The following is a 27,439-nucleotide window of genomic DNA, read 5'->3' on the forward strand; positions in this document are numbered from 1 at the left end:
TTAAGATTCTGCTGACATGCATATTTTTTTTCAATTCCCTGACTGTTTCAGTCACATGGATGACGAAGTTGGTTGAATATTTTACGACAAAGGGAATCCTTTATCAAAGAATATATTTTCATTACTTTATTGTTTGATTCCTATCTAGCTTTTCAAGAGTAGAGAATGTGGAACAGTAGATTCATTCATACCAGTGTAATAAAGAAAAAGTGATCAGGAAAGCATTGTTTGATTATTTTATAGCAAATATGTTGTAAACATTGATAACGAGCGAAGCGTCTGAGCGTTAAAAATCAGATAGTTTGGAAACAATCATTTCACTTTTCAGTTAAATTTAAGTTATTTTTGATGGTTATTCCTTATTCTTTCCGTATCGTTGCAATTGGATATTTTTTCAAAAGGACATAATTTTTTATTTTTTTTTGTCGGAAAGTTTGACCACTGCGACCATCATTTTGATCTATTGTGGTATATGATACTTCTTCTTTTGTCTAGGTATTAGTTGCCAACAAACACTATTGATGGAAGTGTTCGTCATTGTCAATTCATACCTCTTCTCTCAGTTCGGCATTGCACCTGTTATGAAGTTTATTTCGTGATTGGAATTTGTAGGCCCGACTTCGAAAGGTTCCATAGTTTCTTTACCGAAGGTTCTTAGTATGTGAAGAGTAAGTGCACTGCACTGGCAGAGCAGATGTTCTGCGGTTTCGCTTTCGAATTCGCAAAGTTGGCAAGTATCATTGTCCAGCCTACCAATCGTTTTGAGATGGCGTTTGCTCGGACAGTGACCGGTAAATAGTCCTATTATTATACTTAGTTCGGTTTTCTTCAAATTAAGCAATGCTAGGCTTTTTTACGGTCTGGCTGTATAAAGCGTTTTAACTGTCTTAGTCCTGCAGAGGATTTCCAATTTTCCTCTATTGTTTTGTGTTCCCATGCACGAAGTTTGGATTTAATTGCGCTTGGTGACACACTCCGGAACGGTTCTGGGCCGATAAAGTCCGTAGATGAACCCTGCCTCGCTAAAGTATCGGCTTTTTCGATTTCTTCCACTCCGCAATGGCCAGAAACCCAGTAAAGGTTTACTTGATTCTTTTCCGTCAGTTGCGTCAGTGAGAGGATACACTCCCATACTAGCTTTGAGTTACAAGTACAAGCTTTAAGTGCTGTCAGAAAAAATAGATATGTTAGCATATCTATAATTCCTAACTAGGCAGACACGTGTACATTTGTAGATTGTATATATTTCAGCCTGGAACACTGTAGGCCAGTGTCCAGTTGGTATTGAAATATTTCTCAATTTCAGTGAGAGATTTTCTTCGTGTCTCCTCTCTTCCGCATTTTACGGCTACATAAATGCACAGAAAAGAATATTTTCAAAATATTTAGCTAGCTAGTGACTCCGGTAACCGATTCATGCAAAGCTAATGTCTTAAAATATATTAACATCGCCGTAAACAGCCGAAGAGAGGAGACACGAAGAGAATCTGTCATTGTCACATAGGTCTATTTGAAAAATTTCCCGAGATTTATTCCTGAGCCTATGAGGCCAGCTCCAGTAGAGTTATTCATTTTTGTTCAAAAGGACATAAGTGACATTGAGAGACTCTCTTTGGTTTCCCATTCTTCCGATTATTACGGCGGTATAAATGTATTAGAAAGAAAATATTCTTATACCTTAGCTAGTTAGTGACGCCAGCAACCGATTCTTGCGAAGCTGCGATTCTCTCTTATTGTCTTTTACGTCCTATTTGAAAATAGTCCGACACCCGAGAATTTGACTCTCTTTCCCTCTCTCTCTCTCTCTCTCACACACACACACACACACACACACACACACACACACACACACACACACACACACACACACACACACACACACACACACACTCACTCACTCACTCACTCACTCATTCACTCACTCACTCACTCACTCACTCACTCACTCACTCACTCACTCACTCACTCACTCACTCACTCACTCACTCACTCACTCACTCACTCACTCACTCACTCACTCACTCACTCACTCACTCACTCACTCACTCACTCACTCACTCACTCACTCACTCACTCACTCACTCACTCACTCACTCACTCACTCACTCACTCACTCACTCACTCACCCACTCTCACCTCCACTCTCACCTCCACTCTCACCTCCACTCTCACCTCCACTCTCACCTCCACTCTCACCTCCACTCTCACCTCCACTCTCACCTCCACTCTCACCTCCACTCTCACCTCCACTCTCACCTCCACTCTCACCTCCACTCTCACCTCCACTCTCACCTCCACTCTCACCTCCACTCTCTCTCACTATCCTCTCACTCCTTCTCTTTCTCTCCTTCTCTCTCTCTCACTCACTCCTTCTCTCTTTCTCACTCCTCTCTCTTTCTCACTCCTTCTCTCTTTTTCTCACTCCTTCTCTCTTTCTCACTCTCTCCCACACTCACTCTCACTCACTCACAGGTCACGGAATAACTCGTTTCAGTCCGTGTAGTTGCCTGTCTGATTTTCTCTTTAGGATACGGAGCTAATAAAAACTAGCCACCCATTTTAAAATCCAATTTTAGGTTTACTTTCTAATCCGATTTCAACTCCAATTTCATCTCTAATTTTCTCTAATAAGATTCAAGGATTTCAGTCTGATTTCATGTCTATATTAAAGTTTCTTGGTATGTCTAATTTTATGTCCATTTCAGGTTAAATTTAAGTCCAATCTCAAGTTCGATTCTATGGCCAATTTTATGTTTAATTTAAATTCTAGTTTAAGCCCAGTTTTCAGTTGAAACTTCAAGGTCAAATTAATCTAAATTCAAGTCCTATATCAAATCTAAATTTCAAGCTCAATTTCATGTTCAGTATTTAATATTTGTATTTAGTATTTGAATTTTAAAGACCAACAATGCTTTTGAAAGGTCGGATCTCCAGCTTATGTTTTTATGCTGAAGACCAACAGAGCCGCCTGGCAAAACGTTCCTTAAGGAACCATCACACGGGCTTCGTGGAAGCTAGTTTCACTATTAACTAATTTTTACCGTCTGACAGATGTTCCAGATGTGAAACATGCCCACGCATCATATCCTATTGATTTTAAAGCAGCATACGATATAGTTGATCGAGACAAACTGTGGCAGATAATCGTGCACGAAATCCGGAAGATTGGACAAATTGAAGCGGCTGATCATCAGTCTTAAGGGGACGAGCGGGCATCGAAACAAGAAGCAGGATTTTTAGCAAAGCTGGCCCATTTCTAGGCTTCGCAAATGACTTTGCTGTTCGCAAAACGCTACGATCAAGAAGCATAGGCCGCCATACGAAACTGACAGTGTACAAAACCGATCCAACGCGTTGCAACGGTAGCTGTTTATGGATTTGAAACTGCTACACTACTCACGGAGAACATCCGCGCCCTTGCCGCGTTCGAGCGGAAGGTGCTACGAACGATATTTGGCGGAAAACAAACTGAAAGTGGAGAGTGGTGGAGGAGATGTATAAATCACGAACTCCAGGCACTGCTCGGGGAGATTCTCACCGCACATCTGACGAAGGTCAGTAGGCTACGTTGGACCGGACACGTCGTAAGAATGTCGGACGACAGTGAGTGCAGTGAAAACGGTTCTCTTCAACATCTCCCCAGAAACTGGAGGACTCCACGTGCGAAATGTTTTCAGTCGATTAGGGTAAGTTCAATATAGATTAAACTACATGTTTAGCTGTCTAATGTCTACACGAGCTAGACGAACAGCACATTCTTCCGCCTGCGTTGATAACCGCTATCATCATTTTCAAGTGCCAAAAATACAACAGATGCGATCTGAAAACGAGTATGAACTCATTCGTTAAATATGACTATTCTTCGTAATCGGTTCAATCAGTAACAGTAACAACCAAAGCATAAGGGTAAGCACAACTATATTGGCCCTCAAGCGTCCACTTTGACTGGAATCATTTAGAATTGGGTTAATGTTGAAGCTGATTACAGGACAATTACGGGGCTAGCGCAACTATTCTACTGACTCTAGCAGCACCGTTTAGCTGAGATTCGAACATACGACGGCCAGAATGTGACCAGCATCGTACCTAGCATCTAGGCGGCGCTAGAGCATGCTAGCACTTGATGCTTAATAGTTGTAATCCAGTTATATCTTAATTAATTATCATTTAAAATTGATGTGCAATATTTCTTGGAAGGGCGTCCATTTCTGCAATTGGTCATATCTAATCTTACATATTGGCGTGTATTAACCGGCTTTGATGGCTGTGCCGATAAAAGGCGCCTACCATTCATTGCTGGGAAGGTAGATAGATAACAAATTTTGTGGGTTTCCATAGGTAATCCGTTTATTGGTCAACTAGAAGTGTGCCATTTCTCATATCCAAATAGAAATTCTGATAACAAAAAAAAAAAAAGACAAATGATAACGGTATTAACATGACACCAACTCATTTTGAAATTACTTTTTCAAAGTCGCAAGAGGATTAATCCGACCTTGGCTTAAGCTTTTCTAAGTTATTTTCTTATTAAAAATCGGGTTACCACTTATCACCCATAGCGGTATAACAGCAGACGAACACCCGAATCTTTTATCTAGAGCCCTGATAACTGCTATCACCTGGTATTACTCACAGTACAATAGAATCAATTCCCGAAACGGACTTAAAATCTTTTCTTAAATATGAGTTCCATTCTAAATATACGGTCCAGTCTAGAGTGTCATTTGTCGGTAGCAAGTTTAACGCGCTTACCGCGAAGATGTGGAAGTTGATAATTTCGGTTGTTAGTCTCGCCACTCTGGCAATTGGTACTAACATATCAAAGAGCAATCGATGCCCGGTTGATGATGTTGAGTACAAATTATTCTATTTGGAAGATTTAACGCGGGAAAGCTGTGCACGGTAGGATCATTTTTGGATAACTTGACCAGGTAACTGATGCGATGTGTCATTTGTTATTGCAGATATTACGTTTGTGTTCAAGGAGTGGAAAGGGCTTTCGAGTGTCCAGCTCGCACATATTTTGACGTCGAATCCATATCGTGTGTTACTCCGTGGAGAAGTTCTTGCCGAGTTGAAGGTGTTGTTTGTAGTGTGGAAGGAGAACGTTTTCAGAATACCAGAGATTTCGCAACATACTACGAATGCGTCGATGGTTTCCCATATTTAAAGGAGTGTGAAGTTGGTGAACGCTTCGTGAATGGACAGTGCGTGATGAAATATGTCGTAAACTTGGAGTATTCAAGAATGAACTTACAACAAACTGATGACCCTACCGAAGAAACAGCAACTGACGAAACCACATCAACAAATACCGAGGAAACTACAACAACGACTACCGAAGAAACCACAACAACTACCGCAGAACCAACGACGACAACTACCGAGGAACCAACAACGACAACCACTGGAGAAACCACAACGACAACCACCGAAGAAACCACAACAACTACCGCAGAACCAACAACTACAACCACTGGAGAAACCACAACAACAACTACCGAAGAAACCACAACAACAACCACCGAAGAAACCACAACAACTACCACAGAACCAACAACGACAACCACTGGAGAAACCACAACAACAACTACCGATGAAACCACGACAACCACTGGAGAAACCACAACAACAACTACCGAAGAAACCACAACAACTACCACAGAACCAACAACGACAACCACCGGAGAAACTACAACTACCGATGAAACCACGACAACCACCGGAGAAACCACAACTACCGATGAAACCACGACAACCACCGGAGAAACCACAACTACCGATGAAACCACGACAACCACCGGAGAAACCACGACTACCGATGAAACCACGACAACCACCGGAGAAACCACAACTACCGATGAAACCACGACAACCACCGGAGAAACCACGACTACCGATGAAACCACGACAACCACCGGAGAAACCACAACTACCGATGAAACCACGACAACCACCGGAGAAACCACAACTACCGATGAAACCACGACAACCACCGGAGAAACCACAACAACGAGCACCACGGAACCAACGACGACAACCACCACCACGGAACCAACAACGACGACAACCACTACAGAACCGACGACAACCGCCGATCCTTTTGATCCAGCAGAAGCGTGCCGTGGGGTTGTTATTGCAATTCTGCCCCATCCGTACGTTTGCTATCAGTACGTTGTGTGCCTGTTTGGAAACGGAAGTGTGGCAACCTGCGACGTGAATTACATATTCAGCGAAACCTACACCGTTTGTGTGCCCGGCAGTTGGGACACCTGCGAGTCGACTAGAGTCTTAACGTTACTAAATTCGTACCAAAGAAAGGAAATTTTAGTTCAATAAATAAGGATGACTTGGACTCACTACCTACTAGGTTAAATAGTCTTTGAACAGATGCAAAAATGTACCACTTAAGTAAAGTTAGATGTATTACAGTATTTATGACAAGGTTTTAGACCTGTTTTGTGTCAAATAAAAATTTATAAAGGAGTTATAACAGAATAACAAAACCGCAGCCGTATTGCTTTGAGCCCCAGAAATCCGAAAAAAGCATGCACTTACGTTTTCCTCCAGAATTAAATTTTATTGTTTTAAATTCATCATGAGAAGTGGTAGATAATATCTGGATTAACTATTTAAACTGCTTGCAGTTGTTGTAAACACGACGTGCTAGGATTGACCAGATGTTCTCGATCGGATTCCGATCTGGAAAACTGGTTGGTCACTAGAACTAGAGCTTCGGTTTCTATGTCAGCAAATAACTGCTTTGCCAGTTTTGAGTCGTAGTTTGCAGCATTATACTGCTGAAATCTGGACCCTTCAATGCCTCGTCGTACTCAATTAAGCTTATCTCCAGTTTTTCTAAGTAGTTCTCCGACTTCGTTTTCGTTGTAATCCATGGCAAAGACAGCTTTCTTCGAAAGGAATAACCGTCCCCAGTACATGCCTTTAACTCTACCAAAGTTCCTGCTCGTTGTAACTATCCGATCATTGCACAAATCGTTCCAATAACATTCTTCCGTTCATCGGTCCAAGAGACTACTTTGCTGTGAATTTAAAGCAATTCTACTTATGCTCTTCCGTCAATTTGAGCTTTCCACGCCCCTCCAAATTCTCATTGCTTGACAAAACTTGTTATACTCGGCGTGTAGTGACTGTGATACGAAGTTTCAATTCTGTACGATTTTGTGGTGCTGTTCTATTCTGGTTCTCGGCAATTCTATGAATTTCTCCATTTATCCTTTCGAGACAGCTTGCTTTTTATTCCACGTTTCTCGATATGGTTAAGTTTATCACCATTTTTCAGATAGCTTCCAACAGCCGTAAGTGCTCGATGAACTTTTCATCAGATTTTTCTGTTAGAGAGGCCTGCATCATGGTATGCTTTGATTTTAATATTTTTCTCGGACGTACACCGATAAAAATAGACACGGCGTTAGGAAAAGAACTGACACATGAATTTCAATGTGCAAATATCCAGCTTTCCACGAGCGATAATGGCGGATATTGGGCACAAGTGGGCACAATCTTTTGACATTCATTGGAGGAGCGGCGAGTTCGCCCTGACAGAGTTACTATGGATACATTCATGATTGTTTGTTGTTCGAGTGTAAAAATGTAAACATTGTTCAATTTTGCAGATCAGCTAAAGAGGAATATAATTGAACGGACAAGTTTTATGGATTATGGCTTTGCAGTTTTCGCAAATTTCAGGGAGAATGTCCAAATACGCAAAGGAAAGTTTCTTATCAAGTCGAGATCCTGTTCGAGAGCAAACTTGACAATAGCTCGGCCAACATGAAGTTAATGTTTGCGTTAATGTGTAATGTTTCGAATGTTTAATTCGCACGATTGTGAAAAAGTATTCTGAGCCAGTGTCTTCAGCAAATTATGGCCGCAAACCACTATAAAAATTTGAATCCGTTTAGTTATGTTCCACTTCAGCTGATCTGCAAAATTAAACAATATTTACATTTTTACACTCGAACAACAAACAATCATGAATGTATCCATAGTAACTCCGTCAGGGCGAACTCGACGCTCCTCCAATGAATGTCAAAAGATTGTGCCCACTTGTGCCCAATATCCGCCATTATCGCTCGTGGAAAGCTGGATTGATAATTTTGTTCCATATACCAATCATTTGTGTATCAAAAATTTTCCCTTTGACTTAACGGAAAATGAAATTTTTCAAATGGAAAACACGTACAGCAACTATGTTTTCCAGCAAACTTGCAGTCAACATAATAGTCAATACTTTGGCATTGCAAATCCGCGTGTTTCACGATTAGATCATATCCTGTAGTAATCACATGGAATTAAGGTATAAGTTACTATATTTCACTGGTTTTACATGTTTGATCAATAGCTATTTATGAAATGTAATGCTATTTGAAATTCACGTGGCTTTTTCGAGGAGTTGATGTAAACATTAGATCATTTCAAAATGTTATACCCATGGTTTTACCATTGTACATAATTCACGTGTTTTTCCGGTGAAACTGTAGTGATTAGCAGTGGCTGTAGTTCGTGATTCATACGCCTCCGCCACTCTCCGCTTTCCGTTTGTACTCAGCCAAAAATAGTCCGCAAGACCTTTCGGTCAAATATGGCAAGTACATCTATGTCTTCTGTAAGCAAAGTTACTGTCTCAAGTCCGTAGAGGACAACCGGTCTGATTAGCGTTTTGTAGATTGTCAGGATTTGTGTGGCGGCGTATGCTCCTTGATCGAAGCGTCTTGTGGACAGAAAATAGGCTTGATTTCAGGCTAGACTAGAATGCGTCGTCGAGTGACTGAAAATATCTAAAAAATCCTGAAAGTCTCTGTAATCCTCAACGAGTCGGATTTCTCGAAAGATTTGTAAGCCGTCCGCAAAGAACAGTCTATCTCCTCGACTTAAAAGAACAAGGCCGCGTCGTTTATTTATAAAATGAAGAGTAGTGACCTCAGATTGCTACCTTGTGTGACGCTAATTTACTAATTACTAATTTGCACATATAGCTGCCTTTATGCGAGGTATGATTTCAACCATTTGCAGGAACTTTCTGAGCAGCCGAATTTGCCTTACTTGCAAAACAGAATAGTGGTTATAGGTCCATGTAAATCGCCTCTACTTGAGCTTTGTTACTCATGTTCCTTGCGCAACATGATACAAAGTCCACCAGACTAGTTTCCACTAAAAGTGCCGGATAAAAACCATATTGCGTCGTGCTTATATAGTGTCGGCATGCTGCAAATAATGCAAAGAGGTTATGATTCGGTAGTTCGTCACGTTTATCCCCTTTTTTGAAAACAGGAAACATGCATGATTGCTGGGAAGGACGATATCCCGGCTGATCTTCTAAAAGCGGGGAGCTAGCGGCATTACGAAGTTGTTCACCGGATCATCGTCAGGATTTGGGAGGAAGAACAAATGCCGGAGGAGTGGTTGGATGGCCTCATTTACCCAATTTTCAAAAAAGGACAAGGAGTTCCGGGAGTACAACTTGCAGACTTATTATCTGCTTGTGGACTTTAAGGCGGCGTACGATTCAGTCGAACGAAATGAACTGTGTCAGATGCTCATTTGAGAATGCTAGAACATGGTTTTTCGACGAAACTAACTACGCTGATTCGTGCGAATTCGAGCTGGACTATCATCACGAAATCTCACATGCTTCTTGGTTTTGCGGATGAATTAACTGTAGAGCAGTGGAAGAGGCCTTGAGGCTTTCTAAACGGGAAGCAGCGAGATTGGGACTTACCATTAACACCGCCAAAAGGAAGTACATGGTTTCTGGTAGGGAATGCGTGAGTTCAAACGACATAAGAGCCGAGGAGGAAGTGGATGGGGAACGTTATGAAATAGTTGACGAATTCATATACCTTGGTACGCTCGTACATGTACAGTACATGTGACAACGATGTAAGCCGCGAAGTGAAACAAACGGTAAACCGAAAACTTACCGGCCTTTATTGAATTCTCCATATATTTTCACAGCATTTGTGATGAAATTTAACTTTTCAATACTTAACTTTTGATCTTAAAATAAAAGCAACACTTGTAGGTTTAATTATTGAGTGAAGCTGCGAAATTTTTCATTGACATACTTTATTCATGCTCTAGTTATATTCTGTCGTTAGTGTCATCCCAATCGGGCAGACTAAAACACCGATAAGCAGAGTGACGCATGTTATATTATATATACATACGGTAATGCAATAAAATCACGATACACCGACATTTAAAAATGCTCCAATTTTGTTTAAGAATTATGTACCTCCTTTTTGAGAAAGTTTAGACTCGAATTTTTAGACATTTAGAGAACTCCCTTCTGAGTTAGGGTGGTCCCGAGACTTATACCTTTTGGACATTTTTGCCTTTAGATCTTAATTTAGATATTCATAACTTTTGAACCACTGAACCGATCTCAACGATTTTTAGAAAAGAATTATATCGTAAAAACAGAAAAATGCAGTATTTTGAATTTTTGATATTTTTATGTAAAAAATGTAAATATTGGCAAAAATGTAAATTGCCAAAAAAAATAAAAAGTGGGGCTGCTTTTGTGTTTACATCATAAAAAACGCAAAAATACGAATATTCAAAATAAACTATATTTTTGCAATTGGATTTGCAGGTTTTGGGAAATCTGCTTTGCGTTAACCTTATCGATTACAATAAGCATGTCGACATTTAAAAGATGCATGCTCATCTTTTGTTCAAGCTTGTTTAAATTTCTTGCTTCGTTGCAATGAACCAACGGTAAAAATTTACGGTCACCCAAGAAGAAAACGGGCTAATCTTGAGTCACCGCCCACGGAACGAACAAGCATTTCCAAAGCCAGATCCAAAGCAGCAGGTGATATACCGGGGACGGGGACTAACGGAACAAAACAAAGATAAACATTCATTTCGGTTTTTGCTGCCGTTTCTTGCATAATAGAGTCACCGGCACCGGGGAATATGAGTCATAGTGTCACTGCAAGAGAAATTTAAAACTTCAGCACCAAATCCTCGTTCGCGCCGGTTCACCATCTGTACCCGGTTCGGCGCAGTCACTGGTGTGAACAATTTAATTGGTTCATTGGTGCTTTTGCAATTAAATCAATGGCAATTCCCTTCACTTCTCAGCAAAAAGCTACCAACAGAAATGGAACTGTTTTAAATGTTTGCCGCTGTTCCTTCTCGGCAGAATTTGAAAGGAAGTATCTGAGCTGCGATGGTGCGGGAAGACCAGTCGCTTTTGAAGGCCTCGCACAAACTAGTGTGCCTATGCACTGCCTATGATGATGGAGCAAGCCGCAAAATTAACTGCAGCACTGTTGGTTTCGTAATGTACCACAAAACCATAAGCCACCTGCCGGTGCGACATTGCCGAACTGCTGACGGTGCTGATGGATTGAAAATTCAACAACACACTTTATATTGCAATCATCGGTCGCATCGACAGTTGTGCAGTTGTGCGGATAGCGTTCAGCTGCAATCAAACGTGTCATACTTAATTAATTACCTCCGAAATCTATATTTTGCGTTGAAGTGAGTCATTTACCGTTCGCGAAACAACACCGTAAATTATTCATTTGCAAACACAGCTCTGCTGTCGCGGCTATTCGAATTACTCAAAGTCTCAAAACATTGATAACACAATCAAATATGATATCGATCAAAACAGTCGTTTTAAACTCAGGTGTAGACCCGTATAAGCTGTGAGATGATTAACATTGGTTTTGACTAAATCTGAGCCTTACAGAAAAAAAATATAAAAATCTGGAGTCTCTTTAGTTCCCACACATTTAAAACACGATAAAGCGAACATTTTCGATTTGTTTTACATTTTTCCCTGTATGGACTTATCACTGCGATCAGTATCTATATATATAAAAATGAAATGCTGTTCGTGTGTCCGGTATAGACTCGCAAACCACTCGACGGATTTTGATGAAACTTGGCATACACATTGCGTATGATGTGAGGAATGTTGTTAGCATGGTTTGAGGCCCCTCCCCCCATTAGAACGGGGGGCTCCCATACAAATGAAACACAAATTTCTGCATAACTCAGAAACTAATGAAGCAAATGGAACCAAATTTTGCACATAAAGGTTTTTAGTGGCAGATTTTTTTTCTATGGTGGATTGAGACCCTTGCTTCCTCTAAGAGGGGGGGCTTCCATACAAATAAAACACAAATTTCCTCATAACTTGACTAATTATCAAGCAAATGGAACCAAATTTGGCATGTGGGGGTTTCTAAAGACAGGATTTTTTTCTTTGGTTGTTTGAGACCCCTTCTTCTTTAGAAGGGGGGGCTCCCATACACATGAAACACGAATTTCTTTATAACTCGGGAACTAATTAAGCAAATGGAACCAAATTTAGCATGTGAAGGATTTTGGAGGCAGAAATTTTTTCTATGGTAGATTGAGAACCCTCCTTCCTCTAAGAGGGGGGGCTCTCATACAAATAAAATCAAAATTTTCTCATAACTTGACTATTAATCAAGCAAGTAGAACCAAATTTGTCATGTGGGGGTTTCTAAAGACAGGATTTTTTTCTATGGTTGTTTGAGACCCCTCCCCCTCTAGAAGGGGGCTCCCATACAAATGAAACACAAATTTCTTTATAACTCGGGAACTAATCAAGCAAATGGAACCAAATTTGGCATATGAAGGTTTTTGGAGGCAGAATTTTTTTCTATGGAAGATTGAGAACTCTCCTTCCTCTAAGAGGGGGGGGGGGGGCTCCCAAACAAATAAAACGAAAATTTCCTCATAACTTGACTATTAATCAAGCAAATTGAACCAAATTTGGCATGTGAGGGTTTCTAAAGACAGGATTTTTTTCTACGATTGTTTGAAACCCCTCCTCCTCTAGAAGGGGGGGCTCCTATACAAATGAAACACAAATTTCTTTATAACTCGGGAACTAATTAAGCAAATAGAACTAAATTTAGCATGTGAAGGATTTTAGAGGCAGAAATTTTTTCTATGGTAGATTGAGAACCCTCCTTCCTCTAAGAGGGGGGGTTCCCATACAAATAAAATCAAAATTTTCTCATAAATTGACTGTTAATCAAGCAAGTAGAATCAAATTTGGCATGTGGGGGTTTCTAAAGACAGGATTTTTTTCTATGGTTGTTTGAGACCCCTCCCCCTCTAGAAGGGGGCTCCCATACAAATGAAACACAAATTTCTTTATAACTCGGGAACTAAGCAAGCAAATGGAACCAAATTTGGCATGTGAAGGTTTCTGGAGGTAGAATTTTTTTTCTATGGTAGATTGAGAAACCTCCTTCTTCTAAGAGGGGGGCCCATACAAATAAAACACAAATTTCCCCATAACTCGACTATTAATCAAGCAAATGAATTTGGGGTTACTGGAGGCAAATTTTTTTTCTATGGCGTATTGAGATTCCTCTCCCCTCTGGAAGGGGGGTGGGCTCTCATACAAATTAAACAGAATTTTTTGCAATATTCAAAAAGTAATCGAAGTCGCGAGTGTTGCCGTCCATACTAAAATATAATATAAATTTGGAACAAAATTGTTAAGAATAAATCGGTGAAGCCTAGATAATGGGTCAAATTAAATAAAAGTAAAATACTTATTTTTTTAAGTAAGTACTTATTTTAAAAACAAAATTGAAGAGAAAATACATTGTTGAAATGAAAATATGAAGAAAATAATGTTGAGATTACATTAAGTTTATGGTTTCTGACCAGTTTTCAACTGATTTCAATCGAACTGCACTGATATTTTATTACGATTTTGCCAACATTACCATTTTAAGGGTTGGTAATAAAACCCAAATCGTAACGTTGGACTTGCTGCTCGAGTCACAAATTCTGACGCGTTGGATTAGAAATTTGCGGCATGATTTAGAATATCTTGGGTTGTCAAAAAGAAAGCTCTTGGTTGCAAGATTACAATTAATCAAATCTTCAGGATTATGCATGTACCCCCTTTTTAGAATGGCGTAGCAACGCGCGCCGGGTCCTCTTGTACCATATTATAATTGTCCCTGGCGAGGACTCAAGGTGTTCCTCTAACCAGAACACTTAAACTATAAGAATGAGTTTTGCACTATCAAGAGGCCTCATCGGGGTAATATAGAACTCAGAATGAAGAAAAAGTAATGAGGAGCTTGAGAATAAACCCACTCAAATCATAAAGTCACTTGACGTCGAATGGCCTGATTCTACTAAGATTCGAACCCACGACCACTCTTATGTCAAAGCACACAAAGCACCTTGCGGCTACGGAGCCCCCCCTTGTTTTATACAAGGAATAATTGTAGTAACAAAAGCTTGTCACGAACAGATCCATATTAAAGATCATTTATAAACAATTTATAATATGTTTCATTGTTCTTAAGAACCTTAGCGTCACGTTTTCGATGGAGGCGAACTACAACAAATTATTGACTATATTATCCCATAAAATGGAGACTGTTAACGAAGCAAATCATATTTCGATTAAAATATAATATTAAAAATCATGTTAGACAACTGCGTCCAATCAACAGTGCGCTTCCAGCTTACTTAACCTAACCCTTGCTGTGAGGATGTGCGCGGCTCTATAGCGGAATAATGTGGTTTATAACAGCAATTACCTTGATTGGCGACGCAGACCAGATCTGATTAGACTTAAGGGAGCTTTTATAAGCTAAAACTGGATTTTATATGATACTAGCTGACCCGACAAACTTCGTATTGCCACAAATTAACCTGTGTTGTACATAAATCATGAATCTCGGATGATCTTTGTTCTGAGTTTTGCATGTTTCTGAGGAGTTCAACCTTAGATGATTCATTTTGGCAGTTACGTAACTATTAAAGCATCCCAGGTAACCAATAAGCATCACCAATGCTATTCAAATGTAGGCCAATAAGCATTTAAGTCGCCTTAAATGCTACTTAAATGCTATTTTGGCAAAATATACAGCTACTTTACTGATAACCTTCCTATAGTGCTGACAATGCTAATTTACAGCTAATTACCGACACGTAGAATTTGAATACAATTTTGGAAGCCAATTTACAACACCTATGCAGTCAAAAAGCTAATATACAACAACGTGCAGTATAAAATGCCAGATACGCTGATTTGCTGCTTATGTTAATGCTTATTAGTTACCAGGAATGGGTGATTTAATATACAAATTTGCAATTTTTCCTCACAGTAAAGTAGAAAACAACTCCCCTGTCCCCTCATTGCATAGCCAGAAAGCGGATAGTAATATTCGGCATGATTGTACAACGTTTCGCCGAATATCATTTTGCGAAAAACCTTAAGCGGAATGTACCATTTCACGGAAAACTTTTTTGTGGAAAGTACTATTTCGTGATCCTCTCCTTACTCGCTGTCGCTCGTTCCAGGAAACCCAGGTAGACCTAGGAAAACAAATAAACCTAGACAGTAGTGATTTCTGTGGGCAGTTGCCTTACCCCAGTGGGTGGTGCTTCCGACGGCGGGTCACCGGCAACACTCGCGGCCGTCTCGTCCTGAATCATCTAGTGTTACTATAGATAGCTTTTGTGGTCTTATTATTGACTTAAGGTTTATGGAAGAGTCTCGAATTTCTCGAGTTCGATTAGTTTTTGAGTTTCGCAAAAAATTCTGTTTCATTTCTATGAGAGTCCATATCCCCCTACCACAGGGGTGAGAGGTCTCTAACTATCATAAAATAAATTTAAGACTCCAAAATCTCCCACATGCCAAATTTGGTTTCATTTGCTTGATTAGTTCTCAAGTTATAAGGAAATTTGAGTTTCATTTGTATGGGACCCCCCCCTCCTAAACAGGGGAGGGGTCACAATTCACCATAGAAAAAATTTCTGCCATCTAAAACTCCCACATTCCAAATTTGGTTCCATTCGCTTGATTAGTTCTCGAGATAAGAGGAAATTTGCATTTCATGTGTGTAGAAGCCCCCCCTCTTAAAGTGGGGAGGTGTCCTAATTCACCATAGAAATTATTTTTGCCTCCAAAAACCTCCACATGCCAAATTTGGTTCTATTTGCTTGATTGGTTCTCGAGTTATGAGGAAATTTGTATTTCATTTGTGTAGAAGCCCCCCTCTTAAAGTGGAGAGGTGTCCTAATTCATCATAGAAAAAAATTTGTCTCCAAAAACACCCACATGCTCAATTTTGTTCCAATTGCTTGATTAGTTCTTGAGTTATGAGGAAATTTGTATTTCATTGGTACAGGAGCCCCCCCTCTTAAAGTGGGGAGGGATCCTAATGCACCATAAAAAATATTCTTGCCCTCGAAAACTTTCACATTCCAAATTTTGTTCCATTTACTTTATTAGTTCTCGAGTTATGAGGAAATTTGTATTTCATTTGTATAGGATCCCCCCTCTTAAAGTGGGGAGGGGTCCCAATTTACCATAGAATAAATTCTTGTTACCAAAAACACCCACATGCCAAATTTTGTTCTATTTGCTTGATTAGTTCTCGAGTTATGCAGAAATATGTGTTTCATTTGTATGGGAGCCCCCCCTCTTAGTGGGGGAGGGACCTCTAACCATCACTAAAACCTTTCCTGGCCCCAAAAACCTCTACTTGCAAATTTTCACGCCGATTGGTTCAGTAGTTTTTGATTCTATAAGGAACATTCCGACAGACAGACAGAAATCCATTTTTATAGGTATAGATTGTGTGCATGAAAAGCTAGTTAAGAACCATATATTTTTAGCGGTTGCTGGAAGTAAGTAAAGTTAGAATGTTTGTTGCATCTCTGTATACGAAAGAAGTCCACTTTATAAATTTCTAGAATGTTGATACCCGCATGACTGATATTTTTTTTACTAATTGCAATACAACTAGTTCTTTAGGCATTCCAGATATCCCATCGGAATTTTGATATTCCGAGAACCGTATTTCGTTTAGTGGCCAAATAGTTTAATGGATCAAAACTAGAAACAATCACGAATCAAATGTCACTGGTCTTGTAAAAATTCGTTCATAATTGTTGAAGTTATGATAATATCAATGACATGGGTGTGGGTCTAGTATGCAAAAATTCACATAAAGAATATAATCGTAAAGTCGAAAATGAAGTCAAATCTTGCCCTAAGAATTTCTTTAATTACGCAAAAGCGAACTTAAGCACTAACAACATACAATGCATCTCGACAGGCAAATAGGACAAAATAATATCGAAATATGCAATCTCTTTGCAAATTTTTTGGATGAAGAATACACTACATTTGTAAAAACAGACCGCGACCGAGATTATTTCTCCTATTTTCCTGAACGCTCAAAAAGTACATCTGACCACATATCTGAACATGAAATTTACACTGCACTACAGAACCTGCACACATTCAATCCGGATCCGGACCAGACAAAATTATTCAGTATTATTGAAAAGCCTGGCAGAACAATTCACTGCTCCGTTACAATAACTGTTTAATATGTCGCTGAAAGCAGGAAGTTTTCAAGAAGTTTGGAAATCTTCTTACTTGCTACCAATTTTTAAATCTGGTACCAAGGCTGACATACGTAACGTAATTATTGTGGAATTGCTATTATCTCATGTATTCTGAAACTATTTGAATGAATAGTTTTGGAACGTATTAAAGTTCCAGAACCGTCCACTGGAAGCTCTGTAACACATAAAAACATTTGTTCCATTACTAAATAGACCAATTAGAACCTTCTGGTTTCACCTGTAATTCTTATCAAGTTATAGTTTTGGTGTATTAGATTGAAAATCTGAATTTTACAGATTCGCGGTCGGTTTCGTGCCTAAAACAGATAAAATAAAATGATCCAACGATTTGACGCAATCTCCCATAATCGTTTCTCACAGCTGAATATTGTGATTGATGATGGTCATCTCGTTAACGGAGATGATATTCCATTAGGAAGATAAGTTGTAATATTCGACAGTGAATCTTGCAATCTGTTTGTTTGAAAAACAGTCAATGAAGAGGAAACGCGTTGTGCGACAAGAGATTAACGACCACGAAACAGTGATAATGCTTCCAAATATGTTAGGGAAAGATGTGTCAACTTGTTGTTCCTTACTACTATACCAAGCCTGTTTTGCCTCGATATTTGGTTGATTCCGGCTGAGCTAGTTTCGGGACGTCTGAAATAGGTTCGAGGATAAACCAATGCTTAACAGTCACTTGACATTGAATGCTCTTGATTCTACTAAGATTAGAACCCACAACCACTCGCTATTCCCACTCGCGGGGTAGATCGAAGTAAGCGACAGTCGGAGTTGACTGTCAAAGTACTGTCAAAGAACAAATGAAACTGGACTGCAGAATAAAGTAAAAAGTATGTAGTACCTACATTACAGAAAATTGATAAAATGGTTGATGTTTTACTTGTGTTAAATGAGAAATAATAAAAAAATCAACCACCTATTAACAACCAACAACAGTAAACAACATGCATTCATATCTGAAGGCTGCCGGGCCGGTAATGGTCACGTTCCAGTCAGATAAAATCATCCCCGAGAGTAGGTTATCATTGGTATTCCTAGCCCTAGCTACGAATGATTTGTATCGGAATCTGACGTGACGTGCTGCATTATTGTGTGAGAGACAAAATGCAACCGCATTGGCAAGATGTAGGTAAACGTATGTACTATGTAATGGCACATGTCGGGTCAAGAGAACGATACCGATTTGGTACTGGCTTACGGTTAGCTCCAAGGCAGCCGCGCTGCGAGTCACCTCATCTCAGTAGAGTCGCTGTCGCAGTTGTCAATACCCGACGCTATTGTTCAGTTTCACGTACTTACTGTCGCGCGTTTTACTACGTATAAAAAAAACTACTAGGTAGTATAAAAAAGTTCAATAACAAAAGTGTTTTTCTCTGATTTAATTCATTGTCTGTTATTGCAGTTGCCGCGAGAAAATATATGCACATGAAATTTCGCATCAATATTTACCAACTGTCGTTGATTAAAATGGTAAAGACCTGGTAAAGACGGCTAACCGCAAAATATGGTTTCCACAGACAAACAGATATTTGACGGTGGACAGTATATCTTAACGACTACATAAAATGCTATTTCGATCATTCTCGCAGTGTTCATTTACTGTTTGTTTACTGCTTCTAAATTACAGGCCTGGAATAGTGTTTCCACTTTCGTCCATAAAGTATCAGGTTTCATCGCAATACTTTGAGACAAAGTGGCGCGTGTCGATTCCAGCCCGAAGCTGGTTTACATCTGCATGTTCGAAAATGAATATTCATTGCGAAACATGCTCTACGCTTCGGCTAACATTCGATTGATCCACAAACGGACCCTCGTGCAAAATACATCAATCATTGCGGCAGCGATAACCAGTATCGGAGGAGTGCCGCCGTATTCGGTCACTGATCGATGCACTGTATACCTACCGACTGGGAGCCACCGCAACTAGAGGGAAAATACCGTTTTGGAGATGCCTTCGGAATTGGTATCGGACCTCAGGCTGCTATAAATAGTTTCAGCATGCCTGCATTGGTTGATACCAATATCAGGCAAAAGCTAGCTGACGGTTCAGCGGTAAAATGCAGCATGCAATTGCATTTTTACAGAGTGCTGAAGAATTCACCATCATTTGTGCCAACGAAACGAATTGGACGAGCAACCAGCTCGTTGGTGGAGTTAGCTGATTATACACAAAGTGAGACGATCGGTAGAATAGGGTAAAAATCTGTTTGGCGTTAATAGCAATCATTATCGGCTAAGTATTACCCATCGCAAATAACTTGCATACATACTGTGCTGCGAAGGCATCACCATTAAAACCTAATCGCAACTAATATTGCCTGATTGAACACCACATTTAAGTGTCGCAATCTGAAACTCTAAACTAGCATAGCGACTGTGGTTGCAATTTCATTGCAACTGTGTTAAGTTATAGTTTTTCATATGTTTGAGAAGACTGATCATTAGACCCTCCACTGTAAATCACCAATAATAACAATTAGGTACAAATTTTGATTTGAGTTGCTTTTTATGACTGCTGAACATATACCAACCCAAACTGAGTCACTCCTGTTGTCCATTATTGTTGAAACTGACATCCGATATATACCGAGTGCTAACTTCAACTGATTTTATGGACTCCGGGATCTCCGACTCGAGTTTTTTTATCTTATCAATCTTTTCCAACGCTGCATTATTCCTCTGCAGTGACCAACACCAGTTATAGCCAGGCGGGCTGCAGTAGTCTCGGCTGCAACGGTTTAGAATAATTGCTTAAACGTCGACAAACTTGTTTTCAAGAGTGATATCGCGTCGTCGATCCAACGTTTGTCGGCATTGACCTTGGCAAACTATCAACAATCGCTCGTGTGTCACCGTTGTTGTATAGGTGTAGTATAGGTAGTAGGTATTATAACGCTCTAGCTTCACGCCATTGCGTCACCATTTTGTTGCCAAACAAGGTACCTACCGATCTTCCACCGTTTTCCCCCGGCTGAGATATATAGAATTGCGGGACTGGTTCGACAGTTACTGATGGGTGAGACGACTCATCTGAATACAATAATAATTGCTAACCGACTACGACGACGACGACGCGACGGAGCCGGGGACAATCGCTGCTGATCGGGTTTTGCGGTGTAACACGATATTGGAACTTTGTTCGATGGGTCGCAAAGATCGGTACGCCTTTATGTTTAACTACGACTTAGTTATAACGTGATTTGTTTGATTATGTAGGTCATCTGTGAATATAGTTATTAATCTCTTTGTAATACACAGACCAATATGCTCTCGGCAAGACGAGAAAACTAACTTGGTTAATCAAAACATGGCCTATTAAAGAATATGATCGAAGTGAGAATAAACTTATTCCTTAACTTATCTGCCATTTTATGGACCGTAGTATGGGCCACAATAGAAATTTGTTGAAAAACTAATCATGTCCCGGCGATACAATGAGATTCCAAAATTGTTAGTAACAAATGCGTGTCATCTATATTACCAGAATCGATATTCCCCCCCCCCCCCCATTTAGATTAAAATCGAGACCTCTTTTGATCTAGGTAAATTCAATACAAATGTGTCAGCCCGGTAGCAATTGTCAATCACCATCGGGTTGACGAATGTGCCTACGCCTTATTCCTATCGGATTCCAACAATAGCCCAAAAACAAAAGAGTTTGTAGGGCTGTATCAGATGGGATTTTTGGGGACCCGTGCTACTACGGATCAAATTTTTACTCTCCGACTCCAGAAATGTCGGTAGTTCAACACATCAAATTTTCGTGGATTTCAGGGCAGCATACGATACAGTCGAGCGTGAACAGCCATGGTAGATAATGCACAAAAATGAAAAAACTTACGCGATTGATCAAATCTACCCTGAAGCTAGTGATGTGCTACGTCCCTGTTTCGGAGTCGCTCTCTAGTCTTTTCGAATCGCACAAAGGTTGCGGCAAAGGGATGGGCTGTCCTGTATGCTATTTAACATCGCCATTGAAGGTGTGTTCCTGCAAGCGGGGAATCGAAACGAGAGGAATGATCTTCGACAAAAGTAGCCAACTCCTAGCCTTCGAAGACGACTATGACATCATTACTAGAAACATTTGGGATGGCGAAGGGAATCAACGTCAGACTAAGAACAGAGGCTTTAAGTAACAAATCAATGCGTCAAAAAGCAAATATATGATATGTAGGTGTTCTAGATAAAACCACGTTCGCCTCCCACGGACAATCACCTCACGTCACGGTCACCGCACCTCACCTCGCTTCTTTCACGCGCCATATTCGCACAGTCACCCTCACCTCACCTTGCATGCCCTATTTGATTGTACAGTCACTCAGGCGAGCGGAGTCACCCAAGTGACGCTAGAATCGCAAATTGTCACCTCACCTATAAAATTTAGGTGAGGTGACTGTGAGAATAGGGCCCCATATATTTGAGATCTATGGGCACCGCCGATAACGCTACGAGTAAGGAGGTTCAAGGACGCATTCAAGCTGGAAGTCGGGCCTACTTTTCTTTCCGCAAGACGCTTCGATCAAGGAGCATACACCGCCGCACAAAGCTGACGATGTTCAAAATGCTCAGACCGATAGTCATCTACAGACTTGAGATAGTAACTTTGCTTACGGACGACATAAGTGCATTTGCACTTGACCGAAAGAAATTTTGGACTGTTTTTGGCGGAGTACAAACGGAAAGCGGAGAGTGGCGGAGGCATATGAATCACGAGCTACAGGCACTGCTTGGAGATTCCCATCGTACACCTAGCGAATGTTGGGAGACTACGGTGGGCCGGCCACGTCGCAAGGATGCTGGACGACTGTGCAGTGAAATCCATTCTCTTCAAGAACCCCACCGGTACCAGGAATAGATGGGTCCAACGTGCTAGATGGCTGGACCAGGTTGAAGCCCAGTTGCTTGTGTCCAGATGCGTAACAAATTGGCGACGAGTAAGTCCTGGGTTAGTACAGTTTAGAGGAATTCTTGATACGGCAAGAAACAATCCGGCTCTCGGCTAAGTAAGTAACCAGAGTCCGTGTTCAAGAGTTTTACAATGAAGTGCTTACCAAATTCAACAGACCAAATTCTTGTGAATGATGAGACGCACATAAAGGCGGACTTCGGAAGTTACTGAAATGGATTTAATCAGTTACCTGGCAAATTTCGGCACCAAATTTTCAAAAGAGCGTAACTGCAAAATGTAAACAAACCGAGTAAGTTATTTTCTGTTAGGCTAACATAGAGAAATAAAACCATCACTCGGTCTCAGTACAATTTGCAGTTACGCCCTTTTATAAAGTTGGCATTTGTATAACGCAGATTTAAAGTATACCACAATATTTCTATAACGCGGTGCCACGAATAAGAAATATACGAAGTTAATTGGGGCCAAACTCGAAGTTTAAACAAATACGATCGTCTAAAAATAAAAAATAAGAAAACTTATCCAATTTAATTCTACTATATGTATTTTATTCACGACAGATACGTATTTCGCCTACGACTTGCAGGCTTCCTCAGTGTCTGTTTTCGAACGATGCGATCGTGTTGTTTTCTTAAAGTTTTAGGACATACAATAGTTAACCCTCTAAGTGATATACGGAACCCACGAAGTTACGAGTTGTTCCGGAACATTCATTAAAATTTTCCTTTTAGTAAAATAGCAGCCAAAAGTTTATTGAACTAAAATAGAATATTGCCACACTTTTTTTTAAAGGCCATTGCAAATTATTTCCAAAGTTTTTATCACCCTCAATTGGCTTGAAAAATCGGGGGCATAAATATAATTTGTGGGATTTAAAGGGTGTCCACGATAAAATTGCAACAGACAAATTTAATTCACGAAATTCGAGTTTTTATCCGAGTGCTCCTGCATTTCTTTTACATGCAAGAAATCAATTGTGTGCTGTGATTACAAAGTCTCTGAAATATCCTTAAGTCAATCTTAAGGGAAACATGTGTGAAAGACCTAGGAGTTCTGCTCGATTGAAAATTAACTTTTAAAGAAGAAAATTGGTTCGCTATGCCTTACGCCATCTCCCTTGGAATAACCCTTCGAATCTTCCTAGTTATGAACAGTCGAACTTTCGCCAGTGGCACTACGAACTCACCCCTTTCTCAATCTTCCTGCTTTATTTCCATTTGTCCGGTTCTGTCCTCAAAAGTGTTTTTGCATCCCACCTGGACAGTCAATTGTTTTTCACAGTTTGCATATTATTTTTCCCAGTTGTTACAATGATCGTTCTGCACAAAAAACAAATTTACTCCATAATAAGAAAATACAAAATCCGGAATACAGTGGTTTTCCGATTTTATCTACCCATCCGAAAATTTTTGGTAGATATATTTGGGAAGTAGACAAATTTGGAAAAAAATAAATTGCTCTAAAATTTATTAAATGAACAAAAAATATTGTTCATATTGATCATTTTCTTCAATTATGTATTATTTCAGTGTAATTTTACGCGTTGGACTCATTTTATTCATTACAACCATTAGCAATAATGCATATCAACTCAGCAATTTTATGAACAAAATTTGTGTACTTATTCCTTTGTAGTAAATTCTAAACTCGTATTTTTATTTGGCACTTAGGGTTCTCTTTTCTGAGTCAGTGTGGTCCCAAAAATATCCATTTTTTCATCTTTCTCTCTGTAAAAACTCATAACTTTTGAACCACTGAACCAATTTAAATTATTTCAATACCAAATGGAAAGTATTTTAATGAGCTTTTCAGAAAAAGCATTGGACTGAAACGGAAAGTTTTTTATTATCGTTAAAAAATTGAAAACTTTCGCTTTTTGTGTTTTCACTAAAGAAACACTAAGTTTTTATAAATTGTGGAGAATACAATGGAGACGCATAGTCTTTGTTTTACTTGATAATAAAAGGGGTATTTTTGACATAGAAATGCGTTTCTAAAATAGAACACCATGCGTGTCCATTGCATTTTCGCAACTTTGTTTCTTAAAAAAAGAGTAACTCAAAAACTAAAAATGTTACCTATCTGTTTTTTGATCTTATGTAAACAACTAGCTTGCAATTGAAAGTATAATGAAAACATAACGAATATCTTAAATATTAAAGAGGCTCAAGGCTCTTACAAAAAATGTATTGGCAATCATAAAAAAACGTTGAACGTCAGTTTAAGGTTTTTTTCTGTTAAGCTCATTAAAATGCCTTTCATTTGGTAAGAAAATTATTAAAATCGGTTCAATGGTCCAAAAGTTAAGAATTTTTAAGGAAAGAAAGGTTGATAAACCATAGTTTCTAGCGGAGACGGCGTAGCCCGTTAGCGTTACGATATAGAAAAATCTCACAAAGGAATGAAAACACAGAATTTTAATATGAAATATTAAAAATAAGCATTACAAAATACATGGATGTTACTGGGTATGAAATGGGGAAGGCAAACAACAAAGCGGCCAACATTGCTCTTGCCATCTCAAGCCCCTACCTAGCGCCTCCACGCGGCCATACCCGGTAATGCTCTATTAAGTAGCTAAGGAGGTGTGATGCTGTGTGGTTCCCGGCTGCCTGATTTCAAAACTGCGATTTTGGGCAAACGGCTGAGCCACACGGCCAGGTAAGCCTGGCCTATGAATGTTACTTTGCGTATTTGACTCTAGCATTTTTATACCCATTTTGTGTATCACTACATACTACAAAAGCCATATAGCTAACTATAAAATGAAAAGGAATATTCTCTGTTATGCATAAATTCATGAAATCTTCCAAATTTTTATGTCGCATGGCTGAAATGACAATTTAAAAAAAGGTAGATATAAACGGGTACAAATGGTAGACAAAATCGGGGGTACCTAAAATCGGGTGTAGATTAAATCAGGTGTAGATATAATCGGAATACCACTGTATATCGTGAATGTTGTGAGTAAAAATTAATTTACAACAAAAGGATTGTTTTCATGTAATATCATACACTAAAAGTATAATTTCTGCAGCACGGTATAAGTGGTCAATCGATGATAATGAAATTTCCCATTTTGCTAGTATAACTTGATATATATAATATGGTAAACCGAACCAATACCGGTAACGTTTCCTGCTATGCATACAAATCTAATAGAAAACATTTCAACTTTTGCATAAACTCTTCACCAAGCATTGTTTATAATGTAATATATCCGCCCAACTTGGATAAAGAGGAACGTTATACAAACTTAATAAGTGCTGCTTCAATGACCCTCCCTTACCTAATCTTCCGCTCTTTGCCTTACACGCCTTATCTCCCTCATCCCCTTATCTCCATGCCTTATCCGGAGAAAGAAAGTGCTTCTGATCACCAAGCCTCGCGAAGCTGGAAAGTTGATGCATCGCTGGCCGTTACCGATCCTAAATGCTTTCAACAAGACCCGAATAAGTAATTAACGGGTCTATAATAACAACCAAGTGAAATCCTTCCAATTTCAAGACAAATATTAAATCCAATTTCAACTCCTATTTTAAACCAAGTTAATTTTAAATCTAATTTTCTAAATTCAATTTAAATAAATTCAATTTAAGTCAAATTTCAAGTTCAGTTTCAAGTAAAATTTTAAATCCGATTTTGTGTCCAACTTCAAGCCTAGAATCAAGATCAGTTTCAACTCCGATTTTAAATTTAATTCATGCGCAACTTGGAAGTTTCAAATTCGACTGTAGGTCGGATTTCAAGCCCAATTGCAAGTCTAATTTCAAGTGCGATTTCCGATCTAATTTAAATCCCCTTTAAAGTCCAATTTCAAATACACTGATGGAGCTAAGTTGGAGCCACGCGCCCCGTCTTCTGTATAAAATCTATACTGCGTGGTCCCTCGTTAATTTTTCTAGCACTACTCAGAAACAGAAAGTTTCTTTTCAAAATTTTTATTATTTAATTTTTTAACATAAATTTTTGACCCTAGTAAAATGTATAGGGGTCATTCCACGTTAAGTGACCGAGAAAAAATACAAACTTGTAATCGACCTTCGCGGATTTGAATCAAATTTTGTCAGATTATTCGTTTTAGGTCAGCAGGAAAAAATCATAAGTTCGGTGCCGATTGAACGTTCCCTCGATTAATGGGGGGCCTCCATGTTTAATGAAAAGACGCGTTTTTGGTCAAATCCTTTTATTTTCTTTTACTTATATCTCTGGAAATACTAGGTTTAGAAAGACTATTTTATGATGTTTCCAAAGGAAATTGTCAAAGGAATCCGATAAAAATACTAGTTTTTAGCGGCAGTGCTGCCAAATATTTTTAAATTCGATTTAAAAACTAAATTTGCATTTTTCTCTCAATGAGTACAATTTGATTTTCAAAATTTCAATTCCATCGTATTCCTCAGATTTTTTTTACATAAGAATCGCTCATAACCAGCGATTTGAAACAATGAACCACCGATTTTTCATGAATAATCAAGAGTAAAATACATTTTCTTGAAGCACTGACTCTCTTAGCAATGTAAAAACACTTTGTGTTATTGTGAAAGCATATATACCGCAGATAATAAAGTTTTTAAAGATACAAGCAAAAGAAAAAAGGATTTGACAAAAACGTGTCCTTTCATTAAAAGTGGAGGTGCTCCCATTAATCGAGGGAACGTCCAAATGGCACCATACTTAGGATTTTTTCTTACTGACCTGAAACGAACAATCTGACAAAATTTGGTTCAAATCCGAGAAGAATGATTACATGGCACTCGGACACTTGACGTCGAATGACCCTTAGACAATTTTTTGGACGACTAAAAATCTTTGTAAAAATTATTTTAAAATTAAACTATCCTTGAAGTTCAATAAAAAATAAAAATTTTCAAAAACATAATAGCTTGAACCTTGGAATTTTCAATCCATGAATTGTAAACGTTTACATAATTTTTTCACTTAATTTTATAAGTTTATACTATAAACACAAAAAATCTGCAACAGACACCGGATTTTTTAAATAGAATTTTTTGAAATTTATGTAGTTTATGTTTTTTAAAGTAAAAATTTGAAAATGATCTCAATTTTCGCCACTACATATAGTTT

The 27,439-nt window shown here is 39.0% G+C and overlaps 2 protein-coding genes across 13 annotated transcripts in view; one reads left to right on the top strand and one right to left on the bottom strand.

Moving 5' to 3' along the window:
• The window catches only part of LOC128733985 (PTB domain-containing adapter protein ced-6), a 100,893-nt gene that overhangs the window by 71,425 nt on the left and 2,029 nt on the right, over nt 1-27,439 (bottom strand). The window lies entirely within an intron of this gene.
• On the top strand, nt 4,760-6,339 carry LOC128736630 (integumentary mucin C.1-like). Its single transcript, XM_053831118.1, has 2 exons — nt 4,760-4,902; nt 4,965-6,339. The coding sequence occupies exons 1-2, from the start codon at nt 4,760-4,762 to the stop codon at nt 6,337-6,339; spliced, it is 1,518 nt and encodes a 505-aa protein (XP_053687093.1).

This window comes from Sabethes cyaneus, chromosome 2 (genome assembly GCF_943734655.1).
Source record: "Sabethes cyaneus chromosome 2, idSabCyanKW18_F2, whole genome shotgun sequence".
NCBI classification, from domain to species: Eukaryota; Metazoa; Arthropoda; class Insecta; order Diptera; family Culicidae; genus Sabethes; species Sabethes cyaneus.